At 38.9% G+C, this 27,959-nt stretch overlaps 1 protein-coding gene across 1 annotated transcript in view; it reads left to right on the plus strand.

The window, feature by feature from the left end:
- The window catches only part of BIRC6 (baculoviral IAP repeat containing 6), a 342,876-nt gene that overhangs the window by 309,056 nt on the left and 5,861 nt on the right, over nt 1–27,959 (plus strand). The window contains 2 exon segments of the mRNA XM_038394017.2: nt 3,502–3,579; nt 16,105–16,293. Of these exon segments, the coding sequence (XP_038249945.2) occupies nt 3,502–3,579; nt 16,105–16,293 (267 nt within the window).

The following is a 27,959-nucleotide window of genomic DNA, read 5'->3' on the forward strand; positions in this document are numbered from 1 at the left end:
AAGTATAGCCACTCTAAGATCTGTGATCGAGTGACCAGAGAGATTGAAGTGTTCTCCAACTGGTTTTTGAATGTTATAATTCTTGACGTCTGATTTGTGTCCATTCATTCTTTTACGTAGAGACTGTCCAGTTTGGCCAATGTACATGGCAGAGGGGCATTGCTGGCACATGATGGCATATATCACATTGGTAGATGCGCAGGTGAACGAGCCTCTGATAGTGTGGCTGATGTGATTAGGCCCTATGATGGTATCCCCTGAATAGATATGTGGACAGAGTTGGCAACGGGCTTTGTTGCAAGGATAGGTTCCTGGGTTAGTGGTTCTGTTGTGTGGTGTGTGGTTGCTGGTGAGTATTTGCTTCAGATTGGGGGGCTGTCTGTAAGCAAGGACTGGTCTGTCTCCCAAGATCTGAGAGAGCGATGGCTCGTCCTTCAGGATAGGTTGTAGATCCTTGATGATGCGTTGGAGAGGTTTTAGTTGGGGGCTGAAGGTGATGGCTAGTGGCGTTCTGTTGTTTTCTTTGTTGGGCCTGTCCTGTAGTAGGTGACTTCTGGGTACTCTTCTGGCTCTGTCAATCTGTTTCTTCACTTCAGCAGGTGGGTACTGTAGTTGTAGGAATGCATGATAGAGATCTTGTAGGTGTTTGTCTCTGTCTGAGGGGTTGGAGCAAATGCGGTTATATCGTAGCGCTTGGCTGTAGACAATGGATCGAGTGGTATGATCTGGATGAAAGCTAGAGGCATGTAGGTAGGAATAGCGGTCAGTAGGTTTCCGATATAGGGTGGTGTTTATGTGACCATCGCTTATTAGCACCGTAGTGTCCAGGAAGTGGATCTCTTGTGTGGACTGATCCAGGCTGAGGTTGATGGTGGGATGGAAATTGTTGAAATCATGGTGGAATTCCTCAAGAGTTTCTTTTCCATGGGTCCAGATGATGAAGATGTCATCAATGTAGCGCAAGTAGAGTAGGGGCATTAGGGAACGAGAGCTGAGGAAGCGTTGTTCTAAGTCAGCCATAAAAATGTTGGCATACTGTGGGGCCATGCGGGTACCCATCGCAGTGCCGCTGATTTGAAGGTATACATTGTCACCAAATGTGAAATAGTTATGGGTCAGGACAAAGTCACAAAGTTCTGCCACCAGGTTAGCCGTGACAGTATCGGGGATACTGTTCCTGACGGCTTGTAGTCCATCTTTGTGTGGAATGTTGGTGTAGAGGGCTTCTACATCCATAGTGGCTAGGATGGTGTTTTTAGGAAGATCACCAATGGACTGTAGTTTCCTCAGGAAATCGGTGGTGTCTCGAAGATAGCTGGGAGTCCTGGTAACGAAGGGCCTGAGGAGGGAGTCTACATAGCCAGACAATCCTGCTGTCAGGGTGCCAATGCCTGAGATGATGGGGCGTCCAGGATTTCCAGGTTTATGGATCTTGGGTAGCAGATAGAATACCCCAGGTCCTGGCTCCAGGGGTGTGTCTGTGTGGATTTGTTCTTGTGCTTTTTCACCATTGTTTCATGTTCTCTGTGTGTGTGTATATAAATCTCTCCTCTGTTTTTTCCACCAAATGCATCCGATGAAGTGAGCTGTAGCTCACGAAAGCTTATGCTCTAATAAATTTGTTAGTCTCTAAGGTGCCACAAGTACTTCTTTTCTTTTTTTTAATAAATATGTAGTTTATCATTAATTGTAACATGCATACATTATTAATATATTTCTTTTTTCTTTATGCACTATATATGCAGAAGTGCTAATTTATTTTTCCTCCCTGAAGCCAAGGTTATCAGCTGTTCTTGACTAATTATATGTTGTTGAGGTTTCTCAAGGGCTCCCAGAAGCTTCTTTTTAAAATTTGCCTTCCAAACTGAAAGGAAATTGGGTTGATTTCCCTATTACTAATGGACTTCACCCCCTCTTTGGATACTGCCAGAGATGACTTACCCTAGGGCTTTTTTCCCCTATGGTATGGACCAGATTGCAACAATTGGGAAATATTTAAAAAAAACAAAACAAACAAACAAAAGCATGTGTATCTGAGGGGGAGAACTGCAAACCTCACTAAAAGGTCATCATCTTTTCCATCCTCCTCACCAGATTTCATAGGCTGAGCACTTGTGTTATGTTATCAGTATCCAAAGAGCCCAAGTCACTTTTGAAAACGGGATTTAGGCTCCTAAATATCTTTGCGTAAAATTTTCAAAACCACATAAGTTTTATTGAAAGTCATGGGTCTAGTGTTCCTAAATTGCAAGGTCATTTTTGAAAATGGGATTTAGGCCAAGTCATTCAGATGCTTTTGGAAATTTTACCCTTAGTCTCTCTGTCTCAGTTGCCCATTTTGTAAAATAGGGACAGTAGTACTTCTCTGCTTCCCTGGGGTGTTGAGACACTCAAATATTTTGGTAATGGAGGCCACATAATTACCTAAGTTAGATAAATAGATAGATATACTTAAGAACCCTAGCAATATTCCTCAGACACCAGCAAGCAGCTAATGCTTCCATTCTCCAGTGCGAATTTTAAAGAGAGGTGCTCAAAATAATCTGGGGATGCTCACTGGTGGCATTTCTGCATAGGTCCCAGGATGGTGATTGTGTGTGAAAGAGGAATGCAAACTGTTTGTTCTCTGTAATCTACTCTTGTAAACTTTTAATATTCGTCATACTTGAGTCTCCTCCACCGCTGCTACAGGGACTGTGAAAGAGGCTGCTTAAAGCAGACACACTTCTGGAACCTTGTTGACAATGCTCACCTGCCACCTCAGGTGGCACCTGACATATTTCAGAACGCTTTGAGGGAGTCCCCTTTTCAGTGTATGGGATTTAAGGAATGGCCTTCATTTGGGCTGAACCTCTGACACTCAGGATCTCCATGAACTTCTACTCTCATACACCCCGACTCAATCCCTTTCCTTGATTTTGTTCCAGTCTTAGATCTAGTTTCAGACATTCCCCTGTCTTCAATACAAAAGTGCTGTTGAAAAACAGAGTCTATATCCATCATAAGCATTCAGGAATGTTCATGCTCTCTTGATACAGAGGTGTGTGTGTGTGTGTGTGTGTGTGTTAGAGTGTGTTCATCTATACTGTTTGGCTAAATAGTTTCCTTTTCCTTTAAAAAAAAATGTATTTTTAAGGGAAGGCAGGGAAGAAGTCATTACATTCTCAGGGATATTGAATTTTTGTGATGCATACATTTTGGAACCTCCAGAGTTTGTGACTTTTTTCTGTGATTTTTTTTTAATTTCTCTGTTTCACTCATTTACTAGAATACTCTCCTAGTTGAATTTTGTCTATAATTTGTATAGTTTAATTTGGTTACCATTTCAAAGTTTGATATTCAAAAAGATCTGATCTGTCATAGTTCACAATATATTTTGATGCCCTACAAATTCTTATTAGTTTAAAAATGTTTTTAAGTCTTAACATCATGTTAATTTAACTATGCAGAGTTTGTCCCTGTGCATTTTATGTCTGATCTTATTAAAAATTTTATCTGCAGGTCTGTTTAAGCATACTTAACACATGGCATGGAAGACCAGAAGAGAAGTGGAATCCCCAGACTTCAAGTTTTTTACAAGTAAGCATTTCTTCCTCCTCTTCAAAACATGTTGTGTAAGAACAAATACACATCAGAAAAATGTCTGCTCTTTCCTTAGCTTTTCTACCTTAGAACTTTAAACAACTTTTTTCTTCATAAAATACCATGGACAAAAGAAATTTCTTACTTTTCCCTTTTGCTTGTGGGAACCTATAGCTAATTAAGAGCCCCTCACTGAATAATGAAAGTGCCGTAGAAAATTTAATGATGGTTGGTCATCAATTAGATTTCTTATTATTTTGGAATGGAATTAATAAGCTGTAAATGTCCCACACTGAGTGAGACCTCCTTATCATTGATTTCTTCTACGTAAACATTCACTCATTACCCCAGAAGCTGTATGGGATACTATAACAATCTTTATGTACTTATTTCCAGCCAGTTTCCAGCTAGCAGCTACAGTCCCCAAAATAAAATACTAATATGGATTTAGCAAAACCTAAATTGCAAAATCATCTTCTTATAGCTGGCCATAGTATGACTTTTGTTCTAGTATCTCTTAACAGCTGCAAATAACACAAGAAAGTAGCTTGTTGAATTACAGCACTGTAACTAATGATGTGAATACCTGTGTATTCAAATATTCATGAGGCTAGCACCTTTTGGAAAAGAGAAAATCTAAATCTGTATCTGTTTTATAAATGTTAGGACTTGACAGTCAGAGTTTGTTACTCTTGGGAAATCCTAACTTCTTGTGCTCAAGAGTTAAATGTAAATCACTGGCAGCCTAGTTGATCTAGTTAAGTCTTTTAATTCAGTGCACTTTGAGGGCTTGTTTTCATGTGTGTGACTGCACCACTGTAGCACTTTAGTGAAGATGCTGCTATGCCAACAGGAGACCTTCTCCCATTGGCATAGTTAATCCACCTCCCTGAGAGTGACATAGTTATACCAATATAGGTCTGTAGTGTAGACCTGGCCTCAGAAGAAGCAAGAACAGCATAGTCAAGGAAAATTATTACTCGAGCTATCCCTTGCCCCATCACTGACAGGTTCTGGAAGCAGTCCCAGTTCATTTCTTGGCTGAAAGAAGGATGGCAGTTATGGCCTTTGAGGATGGAACGATAGAAATAGGGGGAGATATCTGGACACCGAAAGGAAGAGGGAGGACTCCTACCCACTAAGCATGGAAGGCAGTGGAAATATTACTGTTTATATGCTAGCTTTTGTCTCTGGGAACCTGGCTTGACATCCTACTTTACTTTATAAGAGAAGCTAAAAGCACAGTGAATATTTTGACAATTTAACATACAATGGGTTTATATGAGGAGAAAGTCATTCTGATAATGATTGAGGCTCAGTGCATAGAAAACTGACTTATATTCAAGCATTTGCTCAACTTCCCCCATGTAGATTTATGGAGGTATTTTCCCTTCCGGGGATCAGAGATCTGAAATTAGGCCCAAGTCCTGCAAAGATTTGCACACATGCTTAAATTTACATACTGTAAATATGTGTGTGTGTGTGTGTGTATATATATTTTAAAAAATGAAATTATGCTAGTTACAGGGGAACTGTCAACTTAAAATCAAGACAAATTCAAAACTTAAGCTAAAGTAATTTCATGTACTTCCGTTGCCCCGCCACATTTTCCTATCTTTTATTTTTTCTATTTCTATTGTATATGAAGCATTTACATTAACAGAAAAAACAGTAAAAATGATTGTACAAAGTGTTGTCAAAAGCCAAGTAAACTAACTGACTAAAATAGAGGGGTTTCCCCCCTAATGTTCCAGTTACAATAATGTTAAGTGTTACTTGTCACAATAGTGGAGAAACAGTTTTCAGAGAGAAGTTTAACTTAAACAGGTCTTTTAGGGGTCATCCAGTGGTGAAATGTGGAGCTTGTTTTGGAGATCCAAAAAAGAAAAAAAAACAAAAACAGACTTCAGATGAAACCTATGGATAGAGTATAGTTAAGTTAAAAATAAGACCTCTCTTTGAGATCTCTTTCAAGAGTCAGAGGAACAAATAATGGAGGAATCCAGGATGGCTGAAGTAGTAAATAACTACCTTTCCAATTCTAAACAAAATCTGGAAGAGGAATTATGAGCAAGCAAATACAGGTGACAGTTCAGAGGATACCAAAGTTTCAATAAAACCTTATAAAATTAACTACGTATTAGCAGAGACAGAAAAGATAGATCCAAAAGTTGTAAACAAATGGACAGAAGAAATTATGTGAAAGTGACCAATACTTTTTTATACATTTTGGAAACAGATACAGTGTCTGATTTGAGAATACAAAATGGGGTTTCAGACTTCAGAAGGAAGGACAGGGAAACGTTATTCTTTTTGTAACACATGAACAGTAAAAATAAAAGGGGAGTGTTCATAAAGGTGTTGAAATATTCTACACAGCCACTGCTTAAATTGTATCCAGCGTATTAGCTATATAGTTGACAAAATGGATCACAGGATGAAAATAATATTATTTTCAGCGTGGGCTCTTCATAGTCCCACTGTGATGAGACACCATAAGCCTTGGGAGCCTTTTGTGACCACAGAGCATATTATAGCTACTGTGATTCTGAGAAAGGGGAGACTCAGTCGTCTGGGATTCCTGCTCTTGCTGCACCAAGTCCTTTCTTGACCCATTCTCCAGCTCCAAAGTTGGTGGAGTTGGCTGGTGCTGCTCTTTCAGTGCTAGGGCCTTCTTCAGTGACTGTGCCTAGTGAAACCTCAAAGGTTGGTGTCAATTACACTTGCAGCACTAGAGAAAGCTACATAGGTTCAGGCCTCTCTGAACAGCAGTAAGTCGTCAGCCATCTCTAGTTCCTTCTAAATTTGTGGGTGAGGCCCTGGAAACTTCTGTTCTCTGCTGTAAAGCATAAAGTTAAGAGAAAGCAGATAAATGAAAATTCCTTGATGCCTGGGGAATCAAGCGCTCTAAAAAGAAAAATCATTCTATGAATCAGAGATGGGACCAGTCCTTGCTGCTGGAAGTTTTGGTTCTAAATGTTCTCTCTCTCCAGTGCAGATGCTGAAGACACCATCTGCTCCTTCTCTTGATGCTGACCTCACTTTCCTAGTGCTAATGCCTAGATTTACCAGTTTTGAGGACCAGTTTATCTCTGGATAGATCAAGAAGCTAGTTGGTCCCCCATTATGGGCTTCTGGTTTCAGGGACAATTTGATTGGGCACAGTGCCATCTGTGATATTCTTTGCAGCCTGTCTTTCTAGACAGCTCCTAGAACAAGGACTGAGGTTCTTGGTTTGTGCTCATAGGAGCTTGTAGTCTCAATCCTTTTAAGCCCCATGGTATGATCTTGTGCCTTACCACCCTATGGTGTTGTGGCAGGTTCCTTGTTTCCCTCATTAGGTTTCTCGGTGTTGTAGGAAAAGGCTTAGATCTCCAGCCTTGTCTCACTTATTTCCTTCCCAAGAGGTAATGGGGTCATTTTTTCTTGAACTTGTTTCTATTTTTAGTTGTTGTTTTTTACTCTTATTTTTTGGTGGCGTATGCATTGTATATTCACTATGAGTATACTAAAATCTGTTATAAGCAGCAGCATAAACTATGCGAATGTGTGTGTGAGCCTGCATATATTTTATATTTATATCTATAGCGAAAGGTTTAGGTCCCTCTTCTTTCATATATTGTGGGAAGATGTGCAGAATCTGTGTGATGAATGAATTATACAAGACATAGGACAAATTGTTGTTGCTACAGTGTAGATAATCTAAATGTAGCTGGTTGATTTCACAGGAATAGGTAATTCCTGTTTTAAAAAAAAATTAGCATGATGCTCTAACACACAGTTATCATTAGTTTTCAGAACGCTAAAGGCAGCCATGGTTAACTCATTTTAATACACTCCTAAAGGCTGCTATAATTGGTCATTTAATAAAGAATACTGGTTTGTGACTATAGGGAGTTAACCAGATTCATGGTCAGTAATGCTTATAAATAAGTTTCTGTTAATGCTTTTGCTAATACTTTCCTATAAAAGAAATGTTCTGGGGGAAAATGCATAATTTCAATTTTGCTGATCAGCTTAGTTTTCCACAGAGCCATCTAATTAGCATTTTGAAATGACTGCAAAGCATAGTACCAGTTGAGAAGGTTTTCTGGGTTTTTTTAAATGGACATAATTGCTGCAAAATGCCATTGTTTGCTGCAAATTACCTTCTTTAGCATCCTGGTATGCTAATGACAGGAAATTTTTTTCTCTGCAAGAATCTGTTTGTATTTTATTTTATTTTATTTTTGCTGAATATGGGATTGGACAGTAAAGTAGCACAGTAGATAAATGATTAACTTTAGAAAATAATTTCATTCTGTAAATATATAAGTGGAAAAGTCCAGTTTGGGGGTGTGTGTAGGTTTTTGTTTTTTTGTTTGTTTTGTTTTTTTAACAGTTAAGGCTTGAGATTCTTCTCAAACATCAGGAGAGCAGTACCATGTATTCTACATATCTGTTTATATTTTTATTGAGACATAGGGTTTTATTATCTGCTTCAATGAAATCTAGATTCTATGGCGACTTTTGGAAAGTTTCTCTTTCTGACAGTATCAAAATACGAATACACAACACCCTGGGGATGTAGTTGTTGAATAAGAAATTATGGGAAGGTAATTCAACAAAATCATTCTGACTTTAAATGTATTTCTGATTCTCACAATATTCCCTATCCTTAAAAGAGTGAATATGACTGGACATATGGTAATAATTGTGGGAAAACATAATTGTCACATATCATCTGGCAGTATCACAAGGGGGACTGGTAGTAGAGTGTGAAATCAACAGTAAAGTTTATCTTCCTCCTAGATCAGAGGCTAGACTATCGTAACTGATAAGCATAACAGTCTTTTCATGTAAAGTGTGCAGATAGGAAATAAACACACCTGTAAAACTTACTTCATGTAAAGAAATTCTTCAGTGTGTCATTTTTTTTGTCTTTCAAAATGAGAGGCACTTGTAGGTACTTAAATGGCTCCCATGACTGGTAATATCTGATTGCCTCCCAGCTGTAAAAAAAAAAAAAAAAAAAAAATAGGAGTAAAAAGAAAAGGAGGACTTGTGGCACATTAGAGACTAACAAATGTATTTGAGCATAAGCTTTCGTGAGCTACAGCTCACTTCATCGGATGCATTCAGTGGAAAATACAGCGGGGAGATTTATATACACAGAGAACATGAAACAATGGGTTTTATCATACACACTGTAATGAGAGTGATCAGGTAAGGTGAGCTATTACCAGCAGGAGAGCGGGGGGGGGGGAACCTTTTGTAGTGATAATCAAGGTGGCCCATTTCCAGCAGTTGACAAGAACATCTGAGGAAGGGGGAGGGGGGAATGAACATGGGGAAATAGTTTTACTTTGTATAATGACCCATCCACTCCCAGTCTTTATTCAAGCCTAAGTTAATTGTATCCAGTTTGCAAATTAATTCCAATTCAGCAGTCTCTGGTTGGAGTCTGTTTTTGAAGTGTGTTTTTGTTGAAGAATTGCCACTCTTAGGTCTGTAATCGAGTGACCAAAGAGATTGAAGTGTTCTCCAACTGGTTTTTGAATGTTATAATTCTTGATGTCTGATTTGTGTCCATTCATTCTTTTACGTAGAGACTATCCAGTTTGACCAATGTACATGGCATAGGGGCATTGCTGGCACATGATGGCATATATCACATTGGTAGATGCACAGGTGAACGAGCCTCTGATAGTGTGGCTGATGTGATTAGGCCCTATGATGGTGTCCCCTGAATAGATATGTGGACAGAGTTGGCAACGGGCTTTGTTGCAAGGATAGGTTCCTGGGTTAGTGGTTCTGTTGTGTGGTGTGTGGTTGCTGGTGAGTATTTGCTTCAGATTGGGGGGCTGTCTGTAAGCAAGGACTGGTCTGTCTCCCAAGATCTGAGAGAGCGATGGCTCGTCCTTCAGGATAGGTTGTAGATCCTTGATGATGCATTGGAGAGGTTTTAGTTGGGGGCTGAAGGTGATGGCTAGTGGCGTTCTGTTTCGGTTTCTTTGTTGGGCCTGTCCTGTAGTAGGTGACTTCTGGGTACTCTTCTGGCTCTGTCAATCTGTTTCTTCACTTCAGCAGGTGGGTACTGTAGTTGTAGGAATGCATGATAGAGATCTTGTAGTGTTTGTCTCTGTCTGAGGGGTTGGAGCAAATGCGGTTGTATCGTGGAGTTTGGCTGTAGACAATGGATCGTATGATATGATCTGGATGAAAGCTAGAGGTAGGAATAGCGGTCAGTAGGTTTCCGATATAGGGTGGTGTTTATGTGACCATCGCTTATTAGCACCGTAGTGTCCAGGAAGTGGATCTCTTGTGTGGACTGGTCCAGGCTGAGGTTGATGGTGGGATGGAAATTGTTGAAATCATGGTGGAATTCCTCAAGGGCTTCTTTTCCATGGGTCCAGATGACGAAGATGTTATCAATGTAGCGCAAGTAGAGTAGGAGCATTATGGGACGAGAGCTGAGGAAGCGTTGTTCTAAGTCAGCCATAAAAATGTTGGCATACTGTGGGCCATGCGGGTACCCATAGCAGTGCCAATGCCCCTCTGCCATGTACATTGGCCAAACTGGACAGTCTTTATGTAAAAGAATAAATGGACACAAATCAGATGTCTAGAATTATAACGTTCAAAAACCAGTCGGAGAACACTTCAATCTCTTTGGTCAATCGATTACAGACCTAAAAGTGGCAATTCTTCAACAAAAAATCTTCAAAAACAGACTCCGAGAGACTGCTGAATTGGAATTAATTTGCAAACTGGATGCAATTAACTTAGGCTTGAATAAAGACTGGGAGTGGATGGGTCATTACACAAAGTAAAACTATTTCCCCATGTTCACCCCCCCCGATGTTCTTGTCAACTGCTGGAAATGGCCCACCTTGTTTATCATTACAAAAGGTCCCCCCCCCCCCGCTCTCCTGCTGGTAATAGCTCACCTTACCTGATCACTCGTTACAGTGTGTATGATAACACCCATTGTTTCATGTTCTCTGTGTATATAAATCTCCCCACTGTATTTTCCACTGAAAGCATCCGATGAAGTGAGCTGTAGCTCACAAAAGCTTATGCTCAAATACATTTGTTAGTCTCTAAGGTGCCACAAGTACTCCTCGTTCTTTTTGCGGATACAGACTAACACAGCTGCTACTCTGGAAAAAAAAATAGGAGTAGCATTTTTTATTTCTTCCTTCCAAGTCTATAGAATAAAAACATGTTGGCTTTGCTTGCTTGTTTATGATTGTGTCTAAGTGCGTGAGGGAAGACATTATTGAAGAAAAGTGAAGCCAGAGAAATAAATTTTTACATTTAGCTCTGAAATTGGTAACTCACTGGTCATTCTCGTTTTTTGTAGGGGTGAGTTCCATAGTCAAGGAGCAGAGTCTGTGAAAGTTCTGTCTCCTGCACTCACAAGCCTCCCCCTGTTGGTCAGCAGTTTCATCTTAGCTGTCATGGGAGCTCATGATCTCAGAGAGAAGCAGTTTCTCAGGTAGTGAGAGCCATTTCCATTGGAGGGGTTTGCATATTTGGACAGACCATGAACTGGACTTTGCACCCTGTCGGGAGTCGGCACAGAAAGGAGAGCACTGGGGTGATTGCTGTCAGTTGTGTTGCTAAGCAGAATGGATGTTTTGTACCACCTGGAACTTTCAGGGTGTGGGGCTATATTTGAATTCTATATTTTGAGTTTCAGTAAACAAGCCTGGAGATCTTACAGGGAGCACTGCGATCTGGTCTGCACCTGAAAGTTGGCAGCAATTGCTGCAGGGGGTAGTTGGACATCTAGTAGTACTGAGGAGTCCAAAGGGCACTCAGACTGCAGACTGACTGAACCATTTGAAGGCAATTGCTCTCTCTAGTGAGAAACATTATAGAGGAGGCAAATTCTTCAAAGTGCTTCCCTCTTCCTACCCACATTATTTCAGCCTGTCTTGGCTCAGCTCTAGACAGCTGCTTTTCACCCAAGTGCTGATTTTGGCTAGGCATGTAAAAGATGGGAGATTGAGCTCTTATCTTGCAGGAGTCATTTAACATCTATATCATGGTGTTTATGTTGAATGCAAAGCAGCCTCCAAATTTCATAGTATCATAAATAGTGAGAAATGGATGGGAAAATGAAGTATGTGCTATCCATAACTATAAAGAAGCTCTTCCAAAACCTGCTAATAAATCAACTGAAAAAAGCTCATATATTAGCCACAGCAACGAATGGGGATTAAAAATAATCTAGCAATGACCAGGAAGCATGGGATTTTGCAATTGATGAACATAAAACAGACACGCAGAATATTATGGAAATTTAATACAAAGCCTGTATAAATTCACCAGTTGTTACACACACACGAAATAAAAACTATAGCAAAGTCTGTTCATTTACTCAAATGGCTTGTTTGGGTTTCCTGGCCCTCACTTGATTCCTTCCTTACCTCAAAGTGGTTTTTCTCTTGTACAGGGTGGTTTTCTGCCCCAGGTCCTTCCCATTAGGCCTTGGCTTTTATTCTTATGTACTGATCAGATCGGAGGTAGTCTTGTCCTTTAAGCTTTTTCTGGCCAAAATTGTTCTCCAGACTAGGTTTTTCATACATAGAGACCATCTGGGCCATAATTCTTTGCATTTTAAATTACTTTGTAAACATTAATTGATGAAGAACAGGATAAACTGAATGTTTGTTTGGAAAACGTTAACTAAAAACTTAATGGATAAAGGCGTGTATGATAGAAACCCTGAGTTCACCAGAGGCCTTTTATTCTCGTTTGGTTTAGATTAATTTAGTTCAACAGACCTTTTCTTTATTCACTTTTGTAATTACAGATTACATCTGGGAGAGGGGAGGCAATCATTAGTTGTATGTTTCTGTAGAATGTTAGATTTGGTTATTACAAAGAAACCTAGTTTAGAAATACTTTGTAATTTTATATTGAAATCCATGGTCTGCTGGTTATTTTATTTTATCAGGGTTTCATTTTGAAGGTAGTAAGAGAACACTTGTAAAATTTCTTCACTGTGAGGAATAAAAATACTTTATAGCTATTAAATGGAAAGCAGCTGCAGGACTAAATAAATTGCTTGGAAACAATTAGACACTAAATGTTTTCCTGGTTCAGAGATCAAACTATTGTTAGACCACCCAGAATGTTTCAGGAGTTTATCATTTTCTAACACAGATGAAAGTGGAAAATTCAGTTCAGAGATTTTTAGGTAGCTGAAAACATAATATACAGCAGCAAATCTGCTTATTAATTAGGACTGTGCATAACGTTCAAAGCCATGAATAGCTAATATCTATTCAGTGTCTACTATATCTAAATTTTAAAATACCCAAAATGTAAGATGTTTGAACTGTATATATGGCAGAGTTTTTGTTGTCTTTATATAGTGAATCCTATGAGTTCAACACTGATTTTATGACAAGTTTTGACATGTAGCATTTTGGAGTGGGATTTTTCAAATGCTATCAGAATTGGCCAAACTCAGCTCCCATTGACTTCAGGGGGAGCAGCATTAGGCTGACTCTAAACACTTGTGAAAATTCCACTTTATCGTAACAGAAAAACCACAATTTTATTTTGTAGATAAAAAGAAGCCAAAATAAAATTTCTTTTTTATATGAAACATGACATCCATTAGGAAGGACAACCACAAGCTGACTCAGTTTAAGATCTGATACTGAAAGAACTAGATAGGAAGACAACAGCCTTATAATAAATCTTAAAAATGCACACCCCTTTTTTGGTATCTCTTGATTCCTTGCGGGGGGGGGGCATCCATGTTTGTTAGCCTACATTTTTGATGAATATAGTCTAACTTTTATTCAACAAGCACGAGAATTTTTATTTAAAGAAAAATGACTTTTGATGTTGATATGGAGATGAAAACATAACACATTTTCTGCATTAGAAAAGTACCTCAATGGAAGCTCACAAGTATTTATTTCATATGCAGCAATGGCAGCTAACTTTTGTAGATGTTCTGTTTAGCAGTTCTGATTATATGGTATGTTGTAATAGCGTTTAACATGTCTGAACTGCTAAATACATAAACAGCCCATGACTGAGTTAGAAGTGGAGAGATGGAGAAACTGAGTCACAAAGATTTACGCAGTATGCCCAAGGTCACTCAGTGAATTAAAGGCCAAACGAGACTATAACTCAGATGTTATGAGATTCCAGTCTCCTGCTCAGCCCACTAGACCAGTGATTCCCAAACCTGTTCCGCCGCTTGTGCAGGGAAAGCCCCTGGTGGGCCGGGCCGGTTTGTTTACCTGCCGCATCCGCAGGTCAGTCCGATCGCGGCTCCCAGTGGCCAGGGTTCGCTGCTCCAGGCCAATGGGAGCTGCTGGAAGCGGCGCGGGCCGAGGGACATACTGGCTGCCGCTTCCAGCAGCTCCCATTGGCCTGGAGTAGCAAACCGCGGCCGCTGGGAGCCACGATCAGACGAACCTGCAGACGTGGCAGGTAAACAAACCGGCCCTGCCCACCAGGGGCTTTCTCTGCACAAGCGGCGGAACAAGTTTAGGAATCAGTGCACTAGACTATGCTGTCCCTTCTTCATTTCTTCTTGGTGCAAATTAATTCAATAACAAGAATAATTTTGATCAAAATAGGTTTATCCACTCCTTCTTGTGTTATCACGTTCTAGAATGACCTCCAGATCATCAGAGATGTAATAATAATGAGAATGGATCTAAAAAAATATAATTTCATTCACCTGATACTTCATTAAAATATTTTAAAATGATTGTTTAAACTTCTGTTTCAAATAAGAATTGAGTTTCTTCTTGTTCAGATGGTGAAAAGAGGGAAGCCAAGGCCAAATTCTGCCCCCATATTTGTTTTGTGTGTCTGAGAAGAATATTGGGCCCTTTCAGTTAACCATAATCTTTACAAATAAATAACTAAAGTACCAATTTACATTATATTATATAGCCAATATAATATCAGTAGATCTAAAAACTTTGAAATAATACTCTTTTCTTTTAAAAAGAGAATGATCAAACATCTACTTATTCTTTTAAATGGTTTCTTTGCATCTAAATTTCAAAGCTTTTTTCCCCATGTCAAATGGATACAGTGTTTTGTGGTAGTAAGCTACATAGGGAATTCCACTGAAACTAACTCGCTTCCATTTACTTAAGATTTACAGTTATAATTTGCACTAGATATTGATCAGAAGTTTTAAGCTTGCATGCCTAGAGTTCAACACCTAAATCCATATTAGGACACCTAAACAGATGTCTAATTTTCAGAGGTGCTGAGTTCCTGCAGCTAATATTGACTTAGTGTGATTGGCAAGCACTCAGCACAATTTTATTTTATAGATTAAAATTGTGGCCACTTAGATACCTAAACAAATATTTAGAGTTGCAGTTCGTAGGCACTTCTGCATTAAAATGTTTATCAGTTTTTCTTAATTTTAAAGTAGTAATTTTCAGCAATTTGTTTTAGTAGGCTTCTTGTGCCAAAAGTGTTCAGAAATTTTCTCAGTAATCCTGCATTTGTGATTGGTTGTTAAATTTACATTTTTTTCAGTCAAAATTTATTTAGGTATTTGAAAATGAGGGAGAATTGTGGTGATGGTGAATTTTTGGAGAGGGAGTTGAGCATTAAATATCTATTTGATTGCTGGCCATGGGTCTAACTGAATGTTACTACTGCACATTAAGTAAGTTGGAGTGTTGTGTTTCATGTAAGTACTTCTGAGGGTGTTTTTTGAGGATTACCTAGTGCATATGATTAGATATCTTTCGTGTGTATATAAATCCCAATTAAATGAATAGTGAAGGTGCAGTCAGCTTACTGAATGTTGAGTTTGTATTTCCTATAGAACTTTTGTGTTTTGTTTTTTTACGACTTTGAAAGTCCATTTTAGCTGCTTTTGGTCTGCGAAGAGCTTAGTTTCTTCTGTAGTAATTAACCATGGCACTAATAGCTAAATTACTTTAGGGAGAGGTGCTTTAGGCATTGGCAATATCAGGATATGTGGCAGGAAAACCACAGAATCCTGAATCAGGGTGTGACAGGTAATAGTGAAGTAGTTGCATTTCAGCTATTTAATTTTAATGTGTGTGGTGTAACTTTTATACTCTTTCATTTTATAAATATTCAGTTTATACTTAGTGCTTGGCTTTTAGTCTCAAAATGTATGTGCTGCATCTGTGCTATGCTTGGACCTGAAAGCTAGAATTTTTACCTCCATTGATTATGGATTTTTAAGCAGTTTGAACGAACTAACAATGGTTAAGTTTTTAATGTAATAAAAGAAACCATTGTTAATTTGTTCAAACTGCTTAAAAATCCACATGGGGCCAGGCCAATTTATTCAAAAAATGTTTAGCTCTGGAAGTAATATGTAGTTACGTATTTTTGATACAGTTTTCTAATTTATTTTTTATATTATATTTTATATTTATATTTTATATTTTTTTTATTTTTAAGCTTGTAATATATAATATATTTTAAAAACAAGTGGTGGTCACTATGTAATGGGCTGAATTACTTTTCATCTACTCATTTAACTGCTTCTCTCCACAGGTGTTGGTGTCTGTCCAGTCCCTCATATTGGTAGCAGAACCCTATTTTAATGAACCGGGATATGAAAGATCTAGAGGCACTCCTAGTGGTACGCAGAGTTCCAGAGAATATGATGGAAATATACGACAGGCAACAGTCAAGTGGGCTATGCTTGAACAAATCAGAAACCCTTCACCATGTTTTAAGGAGGTAGGTATTATGAAACAAAGTAAACACTGGCTTTTGTCTTTAACATATTTAAAGACTGTTATCAGGTCCCCAGTCACTCATCTTTACTCGTGACTAAATGTGCCCAGTTTTTTTTAACCTTACCGCAGAGGTCAGGTTTTCTAAACTTTTTATCATTTTTGTTGCTCTCCTCTGGAGTTTCTAATTTATCCACATCTTTCCTAATTTGTGGTGCCCAGAATTGGAGACGCTATTCCAGCTGAGGCCTCACCAGTGTCAAGCAAAGTGGGACGGTTACCTCCCATGTCTTACATACATTCCTGTTAATATACCACAGAATATTAGTCTCTTTTCGCAACTGCATCACATCATATTCAATCTATGATCCACTATAACCCTCAGATCCTTTTCAGCAGTACTCCCACATAGCCAGTTATACCCCATTTTGTAGATGGGCATCTAATTTTTCCTTCCTTTATTGATTTTATCTTACTGATTTCAGACAAGTTATCTAATTTGTCAAAGTCATTTTGAATTCTAATCCTGTCTTCCAAAGTGCTTGCAACACTTCCGGCTTGGTATCTGGTCACAATTAGATACCTTTTTAGTGATGACTGAAGCAAAATGGGCATTATACACCTCAGTCTTCTTGATATCATCAGTTATTAACTCTCCTTTCCTGCTAAGTAGAAGACTTACACTTTCCTTCATCTTTCTCTTGTTCCTAATGTATTTAAATAACCGCTTTTTATAGTCTTTTATGTCCTTGTTAGATGTAATGCATTTTCTGCCTTAGCCTTTCTGATGTTGTCCCTAGATGCCTGTGCTATTCTTTTGTACTCCTCCTTAGCAATTTGTATGTGTTTCCACTCTTTGTAGGATTCCTTTTTGATTTTCAGGTCAATAATGATTTCCGGGAGGAGCCGTATTGGCCTCTTGCTATTCTTCCTATTTTTCCTTCCCATCGGGATGGTTTGCAGTTGTGCCTTTAATATTGTCCCCTTGAGAAACTGCCAGCTCTCCTCAACTCCGTTTCCCATGGGAAGAAAATCTATCAATTCTCTGAGTTTGTTGAAGTCCATTCTGCTTCTCTCACTCCTTCCTTTTCTTAGAATCATGAAATCTATCATTTCTTGATCACTTTCACCCAAATTCTCTTCCACCTTCAGATTCACATCCAATTCTTCCCTGTTGGTCAGAATCAAGTCTAAAATGGCTGTCCCTCTGGTTACTTCCTTCACTTTCTGAAACAAAAAGTTGTGCCCAATACATTCCAAGAACATATTGGAGATTTTGTGTTTTGCCATATTACTTTTCCCACAGAAGTCTTGGTAGTTAAAGTCCCCCATTACTATCAGGTCTTGCGTTTTGGATATTTCTGTTGTTTGTTCTAGAAATGCCTCATTCACCTCCTCTTCCTGATTTGGTGGTCTATAGTAGACTTCTAGTATGACAAAACTCCTCTGTTTTTCCCCCTTTATCCAGAGACTTTCAAGTGGTTTGCTTCTCACCTCTTGGACCTCAGAACAAGTGTATATATGCCTGATGTATAATGCAACATCTCCTGCTTTTTTTCCCTGCTTGCCCTTCCTGAACAAAGACCCCTCTGTACCAGTATTCTAGTCATAAGCTCTATGCCACCATGTCTCTTTGATACTAATCAAGTCACAATTTAGCTTATGCACTAATACTTAAATTTCTTCCTGTTTTTTCCCCACACTCCTTGCATTTGTGTTATAAAAATCTAAGATGTTGAGCATGTTTCCCCACTGATTTCCTTCTTGTTGAATGAGAACTTTATATAAAAAGGTTGAAAGAGAAATGATGGGAATATCAAGGTTCTTGCTATACTTATTAGAAAACAACAAGAAATGTGATGCTTTGGTGGAGTTTGAGTTTGCTAGAATCTTGAAACTTCTAAAAAGATGAGTGGAAAATCTGATAAAATGTGGTTCTGTGAAACTTAGCTAGTTTGTATTTTTAACTATTTACAGCATCAGATGTATTGTTTCTTATTCTAATTGCATTACATGCAAAATCTGCTGATCAATACTGCAAATAGGTACTAAAGGTTTAGTGATTACCAAACATTAGTGTATTAATTTATCTAACTCAAGATCCTTAAAGGAAGGAAGTGGCAGGAAACGAGTGAGTGAATGGACTAGAGTAATGAAAACAGATAATTCAAAAGCAAATTATAAATGTTCTTGAGCTGTTAATTAATATGCTACCTAGGATTTGTACTCATTTCAAAAAGTACAGAAAACCAGTTTCCAGCTCTGAACATCACCAGTTTGGTTTAGGAGCACTGTCTGTCTTGGAAAGGCAAAAATCAATTGACATAAAAACAATTAACTTGAACTTGATAATTTTCTGCTATGATATTGCCTTCGGTGTACTGCCAAATGAGGTATTAAAGAAAAGATTTCTCCCTGGTTATACTCCTTCAGGTGGATTGACACTCTTACTATATGTGGCAATTGAAGAAACTGATGACAAATTAAAGAAAGAAGTAAAATAATCAGTACAGACATTAATGGAAGATGTGAAGTTGTTTGTTTGAGTAACTAATCACCAGAGTCCATAGAAAATAAGTGTTCTATTGTGAGTTAAACAGCAGCAGCTTTTCATTCCGGAAATGGCTGCACCATAGTGATGGGTGAAGTGATTCCCAGTACTGCATACAGTTTTTACATGAGTTTGTAAAGTATTTTGTGTTTTTTCTGGCTGAAAAGTGTCAAAATGTATATTGTTAAAATCAACATATTACAGGATTACTCACATTGCTAGATTATGCCTCTCTTTAAATGAGTTAATCATTGTCTTCAAAGTACATGTTAATAGATCTCTACCCTTAGCATGGAAAGAGCTTGAGTGTCTTCAGGAACTAATTTTAATGTTCACATGAATATGGAAGAAGTAATCAAACACAAGTGAATATCCCAAACACTCAACCATTTACATGAGAGGGCACAGAGTATTACATCCATACATGAATAGCAACATATATGCAGAATATTCTGGCCCTGTCAATCAAGACATAAATATAATAAGAGAGCCCCTGATATTCCTCTAAATTGACTTTTGAAATTTTACTTAATAGTTTAGGTAATAGTGCCCTTCACTGTGACCCTGATCTTTGCAAATAAATCTTTTATAAGTATTTGTAACAACTTTACTCTTCCAAGAAAAATATCAAATTGTAGTTTAGTTAAATTAAACAACTAAAGATAGTAGGATGTGGTAGAATGTTATTTTCATATATATCTCACTGAAGTTCTCTGCAACCTACAAGACGCACACAATCTTACCCTTCAAAAAGACAGAAGCCTAGAAATTAAGGATACTAAACTACACCATCATAATTTGTAAATTAAAGCTATAAATTTGGATGTACTATAAATCTCAGTTCAGTTCCTAAATACCTTGATTCCTGTTTAGTACTTTTGTCCTTCATATTAAAAGCACTCACAATTTGATTTTGGTATTTTTCATACACTTGCGTATAGCTCAGAGTCTGCTAATGGCTTTTATAAGGGAGATATCACATAAGCCTACATCCTGTCCCTTTCTTAAGAAGGTGAAGGAATAAGATGCATTCAAATGGATTTATCCCAATAGAGACGTAATCATTCATGAGAGAAGATAATGACTATTACTGTTGTTTTTGTTTCTAGTGTCTACCTTTTCAAAATGATTGCAGCAGTACAGAAGTTCACTGCCTATACAAGAGATTTGTAGCTGGACCTGAATTACATTAAACCACAAAACAACTTAGTGAAAAGTAACATTAGGGGGCAGATTTCATCCCACTAAAAGCAAACAAAGCCTGAGGTAAAATATGAAACGCCCATCAGTAATTTGATTAACAGTGGATTGAACCTTACTGGAGAGAAATGGCCTGAGCTTTGAATGAAGGTTATTTTCAGGTTTTGGATAAAAGATGTATCCTTTCTCCTTCCTCCCCATCTTCCAAACTGTGATCTTCCAATTGTCCCCTTCTCTTCTTGTAAATATCCAATAGCCTCCAGCTCTTCCTCAACCTGGTCTCCAATAGTCTAGACTCTAGGTCCCATCTCTATAAACATCCAATAAAGTGTGCAAAATGTGAATTAAGCTTGGTTCTTTGGGATACACCTCAAAGTGAGGTGCTCAAAGATCATGTAAAGAAAAAACAAGGCTCTAACATTTTCGGTGCAGTTAAAAGCATTACTGGCTTAAAAGTTTTTGTTGCAAGGTACGCAAAATACACTGTACCAGATGCCTTAGAAATATTATGCGATCCCTTTGAAGAACTTATTCCTTTTACAGACCCATGCATAGATGATGCATGTGGAATAGGATATTGGATGAGAAATTCCACTCATTTTTCCTACATAGAATCATAGAATATCTGGGTTGGAAGGGACGTCAGGAGGTCAACCCCCTGCTCAAAGCAGGGCCAATCCCCAACTAAATCATCCCAGCCAGGGCTTTGTCAAGCCTGACCTTAAAAACTTCTGAGGAAGGAGATTCCACCACTTCCCTAGGTAACCCATTCCAGTGCTTCACCACCCTCCTAGTGAAAAAGTTTTTCCTAATATCCAACATAAACCTTCCCCACTGCAACTTGAGACGATTACTCCTTGTTCTGTCATCCGCTACCACTGAGAACAGTCTAGATCCATCCTCTTCGGAACCCCCTTTCAGATGGTTGAAAGCAGCTATCAAATCCCCCCCTCGTTCTTCTCTTCCTCAGACTAAACAATCCCAGTTCCCTTAGCCTCTCCTCACAAGTCATATGTTCCAGTCCCCTAATCATTTTTGTTGCACTCCGCTGGACATTTTCCAATTTTTCCACATCCTTCTTGTAGTGTGGGGCCCAAAACTGGACACAGTACTCCAGATGCAGCCTCATCAATGTTGAATAGATGGGAATGATCACGTCCCTCGATCTCCTGGCAATGCCCCTACTTGTACACCCCAAAATGCCATTGGCCTTCTTGGCAACAAGGGCACACTTGACTCATATCAAGCTTCTCGTCCACTGTAACCACTAGGTCCTTTTCTGCAGAACTGCTGCCTAGCCATTCGGTCCCTAGTCTGTAGTAGGGCATGGGAGTCTTCCGTCCTAAGTGCAGGACTCTGCACTTGTTCTTGTTGAACCTCATCAGATTTCTTTTGGTCCAATCCTCTAATTGGTCTAGGACCCTCTGTATCCTATCCCTACCCTGCAGCGTATCTACCTCTCCTTCCAGTTTAGTGTCATCTGCAAATTTGCTGAGGGTGCAATCCACGCCGTTCTCCAGATCATTAATGAAGATATTGAACAAAACCAGCCCCAGGACCGACCCTTGGGGCACTCCACTTGATACCGGCTGCCAACTAGGCATGGAGCCATTGATCGCTACCCGTTGAGCCCGACAATCTAGCCAGCTTTCTATCCACCTTATAGTCCATTCATCCAGCCCATACTACTTTAACTTGCTGGCAAGAATACTGTGGGAGACCAGGTCAAAAGCTTTGCTAAAGTCAAGGAACAACACGTCCACTGCTTTCCCCTCATCCACAGAGCCAGTTATTTCATCATAGAAGGCAATTAGATTAGTCAGGCATGACTTGCCCTTGGTGAATCCATGCTGACTGTTCCTGATCACTTTCCTCTCCTCTAAGTGCTTTGGAATTGATTCCTTGAGGACCTCCTCCATGATTTTTCCAGGGACTGAGGTGAGACTGACTGGCCTGTAGTTCCCAGGATCCTCCTTCTTCCCTTTTTAAAAGATGGGCACTACATTAGCCTTTTTCCAGTTGTCCGGGACCTCCCTCGATCGCCATGAGTTTTCAAAGATAATGGCCAATGACTCTGCAATCACATCTGCCAATTTCTTTAGCACTCTCGGATGCAGCGCATCCGGCCCCATGGACTGTGCTCATCCAGCTTTTCTAAATAGTTCCAAACCACTTCTTTCTCCACAGAATGCTGGTCACCTCCTCCCCATGCTGTGCTGCCCAGTGCAGTGCAGTAGTCTGGGAGCTGACCTTGTTCGTGAAGACAGAGGCAAAAAAAGCATTGAGTACATTAGCTTTTTCCACATCCTCTGTCACTAAGTTGCCTCCCTCATTCAGTAAGGGGCCCACACTTTCCTTGACTTTGTTCTTGTTGCTCACATACCTGAAGAAACCCTTCTTGTTACTCTTAACATCTCTTGCTAGCTGCAACTCCAAGTGTGATTTGGCCTTCCTGATTTCACTCCTGCATGCCCAGGCAATATTTTTATACTCTTCCCTGGTCATTTGTCCAATCTTCCACTTCTTGTAAGCTTCTTTTTTGTAAGATCTTTTTAAGATCAGGAAGGATTTCACTGTTAAGCCAAGCTGGTCACCTGCCATATTTACTTTTCTTTCTACACATCGGGGTGGTTTGTCCCTGTAACCTCAATAAGGATTCTTTAAAATACAGCCAACTCTCCTGGACTCCTTTCCCCTTCATGTTGTTCTCCCAGGGGATCCTGCCCATCAGTTCCCTGAGGGAGTCAGTCTGTTTTGCTGAAGTCCAGGGTCCGTATTCTGCTCCTCTCCTTTCTTCCTTGTGTCAGGATCCTGAACTTGACCATCTCATGGTCACTCCCAGGTTCCCATCCACTTTTGCTTCCCCTACTAATTCTTCCCTGTTTGTGAGCAGCAGGTCAAGAAGAGCTCTGCCCCTAGTTGGTTCCTCCAGCACTTGCACCAGGAAATTGTGCTCTACACTTCCCAAAAACTTCCTGGATTGTCTGTGCACTGCTGTATTGCTCTTCCAGCAGATATCAGGGTGATTGAAGTCTCCCATGAGAACCAGGGCCTGCGATCTAGTAACTTCCGTTAGTTTCTGGAAGAAAGCCTCGTCCACCTCATCCCCCTAGTCCGGTGCTATAGCAGACTCCCCCACGACATCACCCTTGTTGCTCACACTTCTAAACTTAATCCAGAGACTCTCGGGTTTTTCTGCAGTTTCATACTGGAGCTCTGAGCAGTCATACTCCTCTCTTACATACAATGCAACTCCCCCACATTTTCTGCCCTGCCTGTCCTTCCTGAATAGTTTATATCCATCCATGACAGTACTCCAGTCATGTGAGTTATCCCACCAAGTCTCTGTTATTCCAATCACATCATAATTCCTTGGCTGTGCCCAGGACTTCCAGTTCTCCCTGCTTGTTTCCCAGGCTTCTTGCATTTGTGTATAGGCACTTGAGATAACTTGCTGTTTGTGCCCAGCCATGGATGTTTAGGGATAGTGTATAGAAAGAAAAACAGATTTAAAATTTTTATTAAAGCTAATGTTAAAAAAAAAATATATAATACATAGGTTGAGAAAAGAGTGTTTGTACATCTGGGTATAGTGCTTAGATTATCCACAAATATAAAGTTAGTTTTTTAAAAGTCATATGATACATAGAGTACATAATCAGCAATAAGCCAAATTTAGGTGAATAGATGTTACAGTACAGTTTAGATATTAGAATCCGAATTCTCAGATACATCGCTCATGAAAAGTTGTACAGAGATTTGGTTGTGGAAAGCAAAATATATCAGAGTGGAGATTGTCCCTCAGTAATTGAGAATTAGGTTGGTTGTCCTTACTCAACCAACACAACCGTGTGCAGTGCCTGTGAAACTATGGTAGGTTGCAGGAGAAAAAAAATCAAGCCTTATCGTACATTACATTTTGCATGCACAAGTTCCATTTTAAAATCCTCATAACTCATCCAAATCTAAACAGGCTTTCACCACATAGCTGAAAAGTACATTTCAGACCTAGGAGCTATCTTTTCCACTAAATTTCACCTTTCCACCCATCCCTACTGAAGCATTAGAGTGATCTGAAAAAGACAGAGTGACAAAAGTGTCACTTTTTACTCTTCATACACTAAAACAACTAAACTATTAATTATGAAATGTTCCCAAAAGTTTCACTGCTGGGGAGAGACCAGATCTAGAAACTGTCATCCTGAAAGATGAGCCAGACAAGGTGGGTGAGGTAATATCTTTTATTGGACCAACTTCTGTTGGTGAAATAGACAAGCTTTCAAGCTCCACAGAGCTCCTCTTCAGATCTGGGAAAGGTAATCAGTGTCAAAGCTAAATACAAGGTGGAACAGATTGTTAAGCAGGAGGTGTTGAAAGAAACCATTCAAAATGAAGTGGGCTTTTAACACCTATGCAGTCATAGGACAAAGGAGAGCTAGTGGGTTACAGATTGTTGTAATGCCTCTAATAAGTCCATGATTTTTGGTGTCTAGCAGAGTTAGGAATTTAAATTCCCGTGCTCACCTTTCAAAGGTAGGGTGACCAGATAGCAACTGTGAAAAAACGTGATGAGGGGGAGGGGGGGTAATAGGCGCCTATATAAGGAAAAAGTCCCCAAAAATGGGACTGTCCCTATAAAAACAAGACATCTGGTCACCTTATTCAAAGGTGTTGTGCAGGTTTTCTTTGAGGAAAAGGACTGAGGAGTCAGATATGGAATGATAGTTTCGTGAAGTGTTCACCCATTGGTGATAGGGATGTTTGTGTCTTATCATTTTTCTGGGTGAGTTCATTCGAGAGCATAGTGATGGTTTAGTTTCATCCACATACTTCTTGTTGTGGTGTTTGATGCACTGGATGAGGTATACCATGTTGTCATAGGTGCGTGTAGGACTCATGGATCTTGAAAGGTCTGTTATAGGAATTGTTGATCGTTGAAGTAGTGGAGATAGGTCTGCAGCTTTTGCATCTGTTGCTCTGGTAGAGACTAGTTCTGCTTTGAGTCAGTGGGTCCTGATCTCTAGGGAGCTTGTTTCTGATGCTGAGCTTGGCAAGGTTGGGGAACCTGAAAGATGAACAGTTTCCAGACTTGTAGTTAAATGGAAATTGCCCTTTATAAAAGGAAACTCCTTCAACCTTAATGGTACCTATTCATTCATGCTAGCTGTAATTATTTAATAGTTTACAAGTAATATTCTGTAATATATTTTTGTAAAATTAATGGAATTTTTTGAGATTTCACAGCAACATTAGTTGATCTTTGTCAAGAACTGTAGAGAACCTGCCATTTTGGGGAGTTGAATTATTGCATATCCAGAGTAGTGAGGTGCAAATTAGCTAGTTGCACTTTAACACATTGCAAAGGATACATGTGTCTGCAAGAAGACACATTTCTCATTTGCATTTTCTTATTTTAAGTTTAAATAAAATTCTTTCATGTGCAACTCAAAATTGAAAAAACTACTTAGGCAATATCTAAAGGCTGATCGTGAAACAAATACAGAATGAAAAAACTAAGTGAGGTATGGTGTGGCACAGGAATTGGTTCTATGGAGTTCCAATTGTTTAATTTAATAAAATGTAGCTTCTTTTTTCCTTGAAATACTAATATCTGGGGGGAGTGTGGAGTCTTGGGAAATAAGATTTTCACTGACGGTCTTGCATCATGAGAAGAAATGTACGTTGTCCATGGCATGTGGCAATTCATTTAATTTAATCTTCATTCAGCATTTTAATGAAGGTATCATCAGACTATGATATTCTTCCTCTTTTTTTCATTTATATTTGATGTTGCTAAGAGACTTGCTAATTATGCAGCCAAGCAAGAAATCTGATTTGTCAGAATTTTTCTTGGACAATTTCACACCTCTATTAAACTGTAAAGGTGTGTATATCAAATTAAGGGTAACTTGCAACTGTGGAAATTGATCCCTTCCCTAATTTCTAATAAGTGGAATGTGTGATTAATGCCATACTAGCAGTTTGAACATGGTTTTAAAAAAATTCTGTTAAACTCCCAGCTAGACCTTCTACCCATGACACATTATTTATGCTCATTTACTTTTTCCTGCTTTGAACCTTTTTCTTATGTAAAAAAGGAAAGAAATTACTAAGTTTTGTTATAATGTCAGCTTCTGGTTGTCACTTGGAAGTGGTAGGAATAATGCAAGGTTTTTACAACAGCAGGCTTAATACACTTCAACTGATTGTAAGACTTCTATGAAACATCTGATAGTACACACTGACTAAGAAAAGAATACTCACAATAAAGATGGATTATCTTTGACAGATTGGGCACTTATGCTTTCTGGAATTAAATTAGTATTTTATTATCCTACCGTTGAACAAAGATGTATGTTTTACATTGAAAGTATCTGGCTTTTGTGGTCAAAAGGCCACCAAAAGAATAAAATAATGTATTTTGCTACTCACAAAATCAAATTGAATGCACTGACTTTCCCTCATGACTTTCTCCTCTTCCACTTTACTTGTTATGTTAGGTGTGACATTAACTAAAGTGTATTATAATTTTTGGAGCTAGCAATGGGAGCTGAATCATTGATTTATCAGTAGAATAACTGAAAAGCTAATATTACACTGAAAATGTCTTTTGTCTCTTTGCAGTACAGCAAGGACATGCCTAGCACTAGATTTTTCTCTTTAAACTAAAAATCCTTTAAAAGGCACTATGATAAATAGATTTTGTTCTTATTCTCCAAGTATTATCTGTATAGATCCCCACTTCTGGGTGGGCCTATATAAAGTTGGATCCCTCTGTAGAGTAACCTTGGTGCTGCCTTACATGCTTCTATGCAAAATCCAACATTAAGTGCAGGAGTATATAAACTGCTGCTTCCCTAGTCCCATAGGTTTCTTCCAACCACCATAGTAAATGACTCCCTTGGTCCTGATTCTCCCTGCTCTCCCCCCTCGCCCCCCCCGGGGGTCATCAGTTTATCAACCATGTAAGTACGGTTTTAGTGTAAACAGTGCATTTGTTTTTCAGATTTTATTATAATTGTATTTTGGTTAGTTAGTAATTATAACTAACTCTGTAGCACAGTTCCAAGGGGTCAGTTGCATCAGGTTCTGTGTTGCATTGGGTTACCTACTTTGGAATTCATGTCGTGGTCTGGTTTAGTCCAACCCAAAGGCTCAATCTGGGAAGAAGACTTGTTGATACTGTAAAACCAAAGTGTGGTCAAACAATTGACTAGTTATGAACTATACTTGAGACCAAATAACCAGAGTGAGTCAGGTTTATTAATTGTACAGGAAAAAGGTTCTATATGATACCATTATCCAAAGAGGAGTCCTGTGCAGCAATGTTACATTCACCTTATGCAGGTGTACTCCCCAAAGTTGTACGGTTTATATGATTTTACAAGTTACACATTTCTTTACACATCACTAAAATCCAACCCATCAGTTTGTTCCAGTTCCCTAATTTGTTCTGTTCTGTTCTCTTTGTTTTGGATATTAGCATTCTAGGTACTGATCTGTGAAGGTACTTCCCTAGCTTGTACTAAGACTCAAAGAATGTATCTTGCTTTTGACAAGTTTATCATCTGCTTGTGCCAAATGCTTACTTCAGCAAATGCAAGATGTTATGGGATACTTTCCATAAGTTAACAGGCTTGTAATAAAAGTACAAGCCAATTTGGGCTATATAACTGCTATATTAATGCTTAATATGTAAACTCAAATGCTTGGAATATATATTGTGGGTACTAGTATCAACATAATATATATGTATGTTAGCCAGCATATATTAGTCAACAGACTAAATTCAGGTGGTACCCTCTTCAGAGAATAAGATATTCCTGATCCACATAGCAAAGTGCCTGGGCACTTAGCTGAGAGATGCATTGTTTGTATTAGTTTCAATCTGCAGTCGAAGAAAGTGTGTTAATTGTAAT

The sequence above is a fragment of the Dermochelys coriacea genome, chromosome 3 (genome assembly GCF_009764565.3).
Source record: "Dermochelys coriacea isolate rDerCor1 chromosome 3, rDerCor1.pri.v4, whole genome shotgun sequence".
NCBI lineage: Eukaryota > Metazoa > Chordata > Testudines > Dermochelyidae > Dermochelys > Dermochelys coriacea.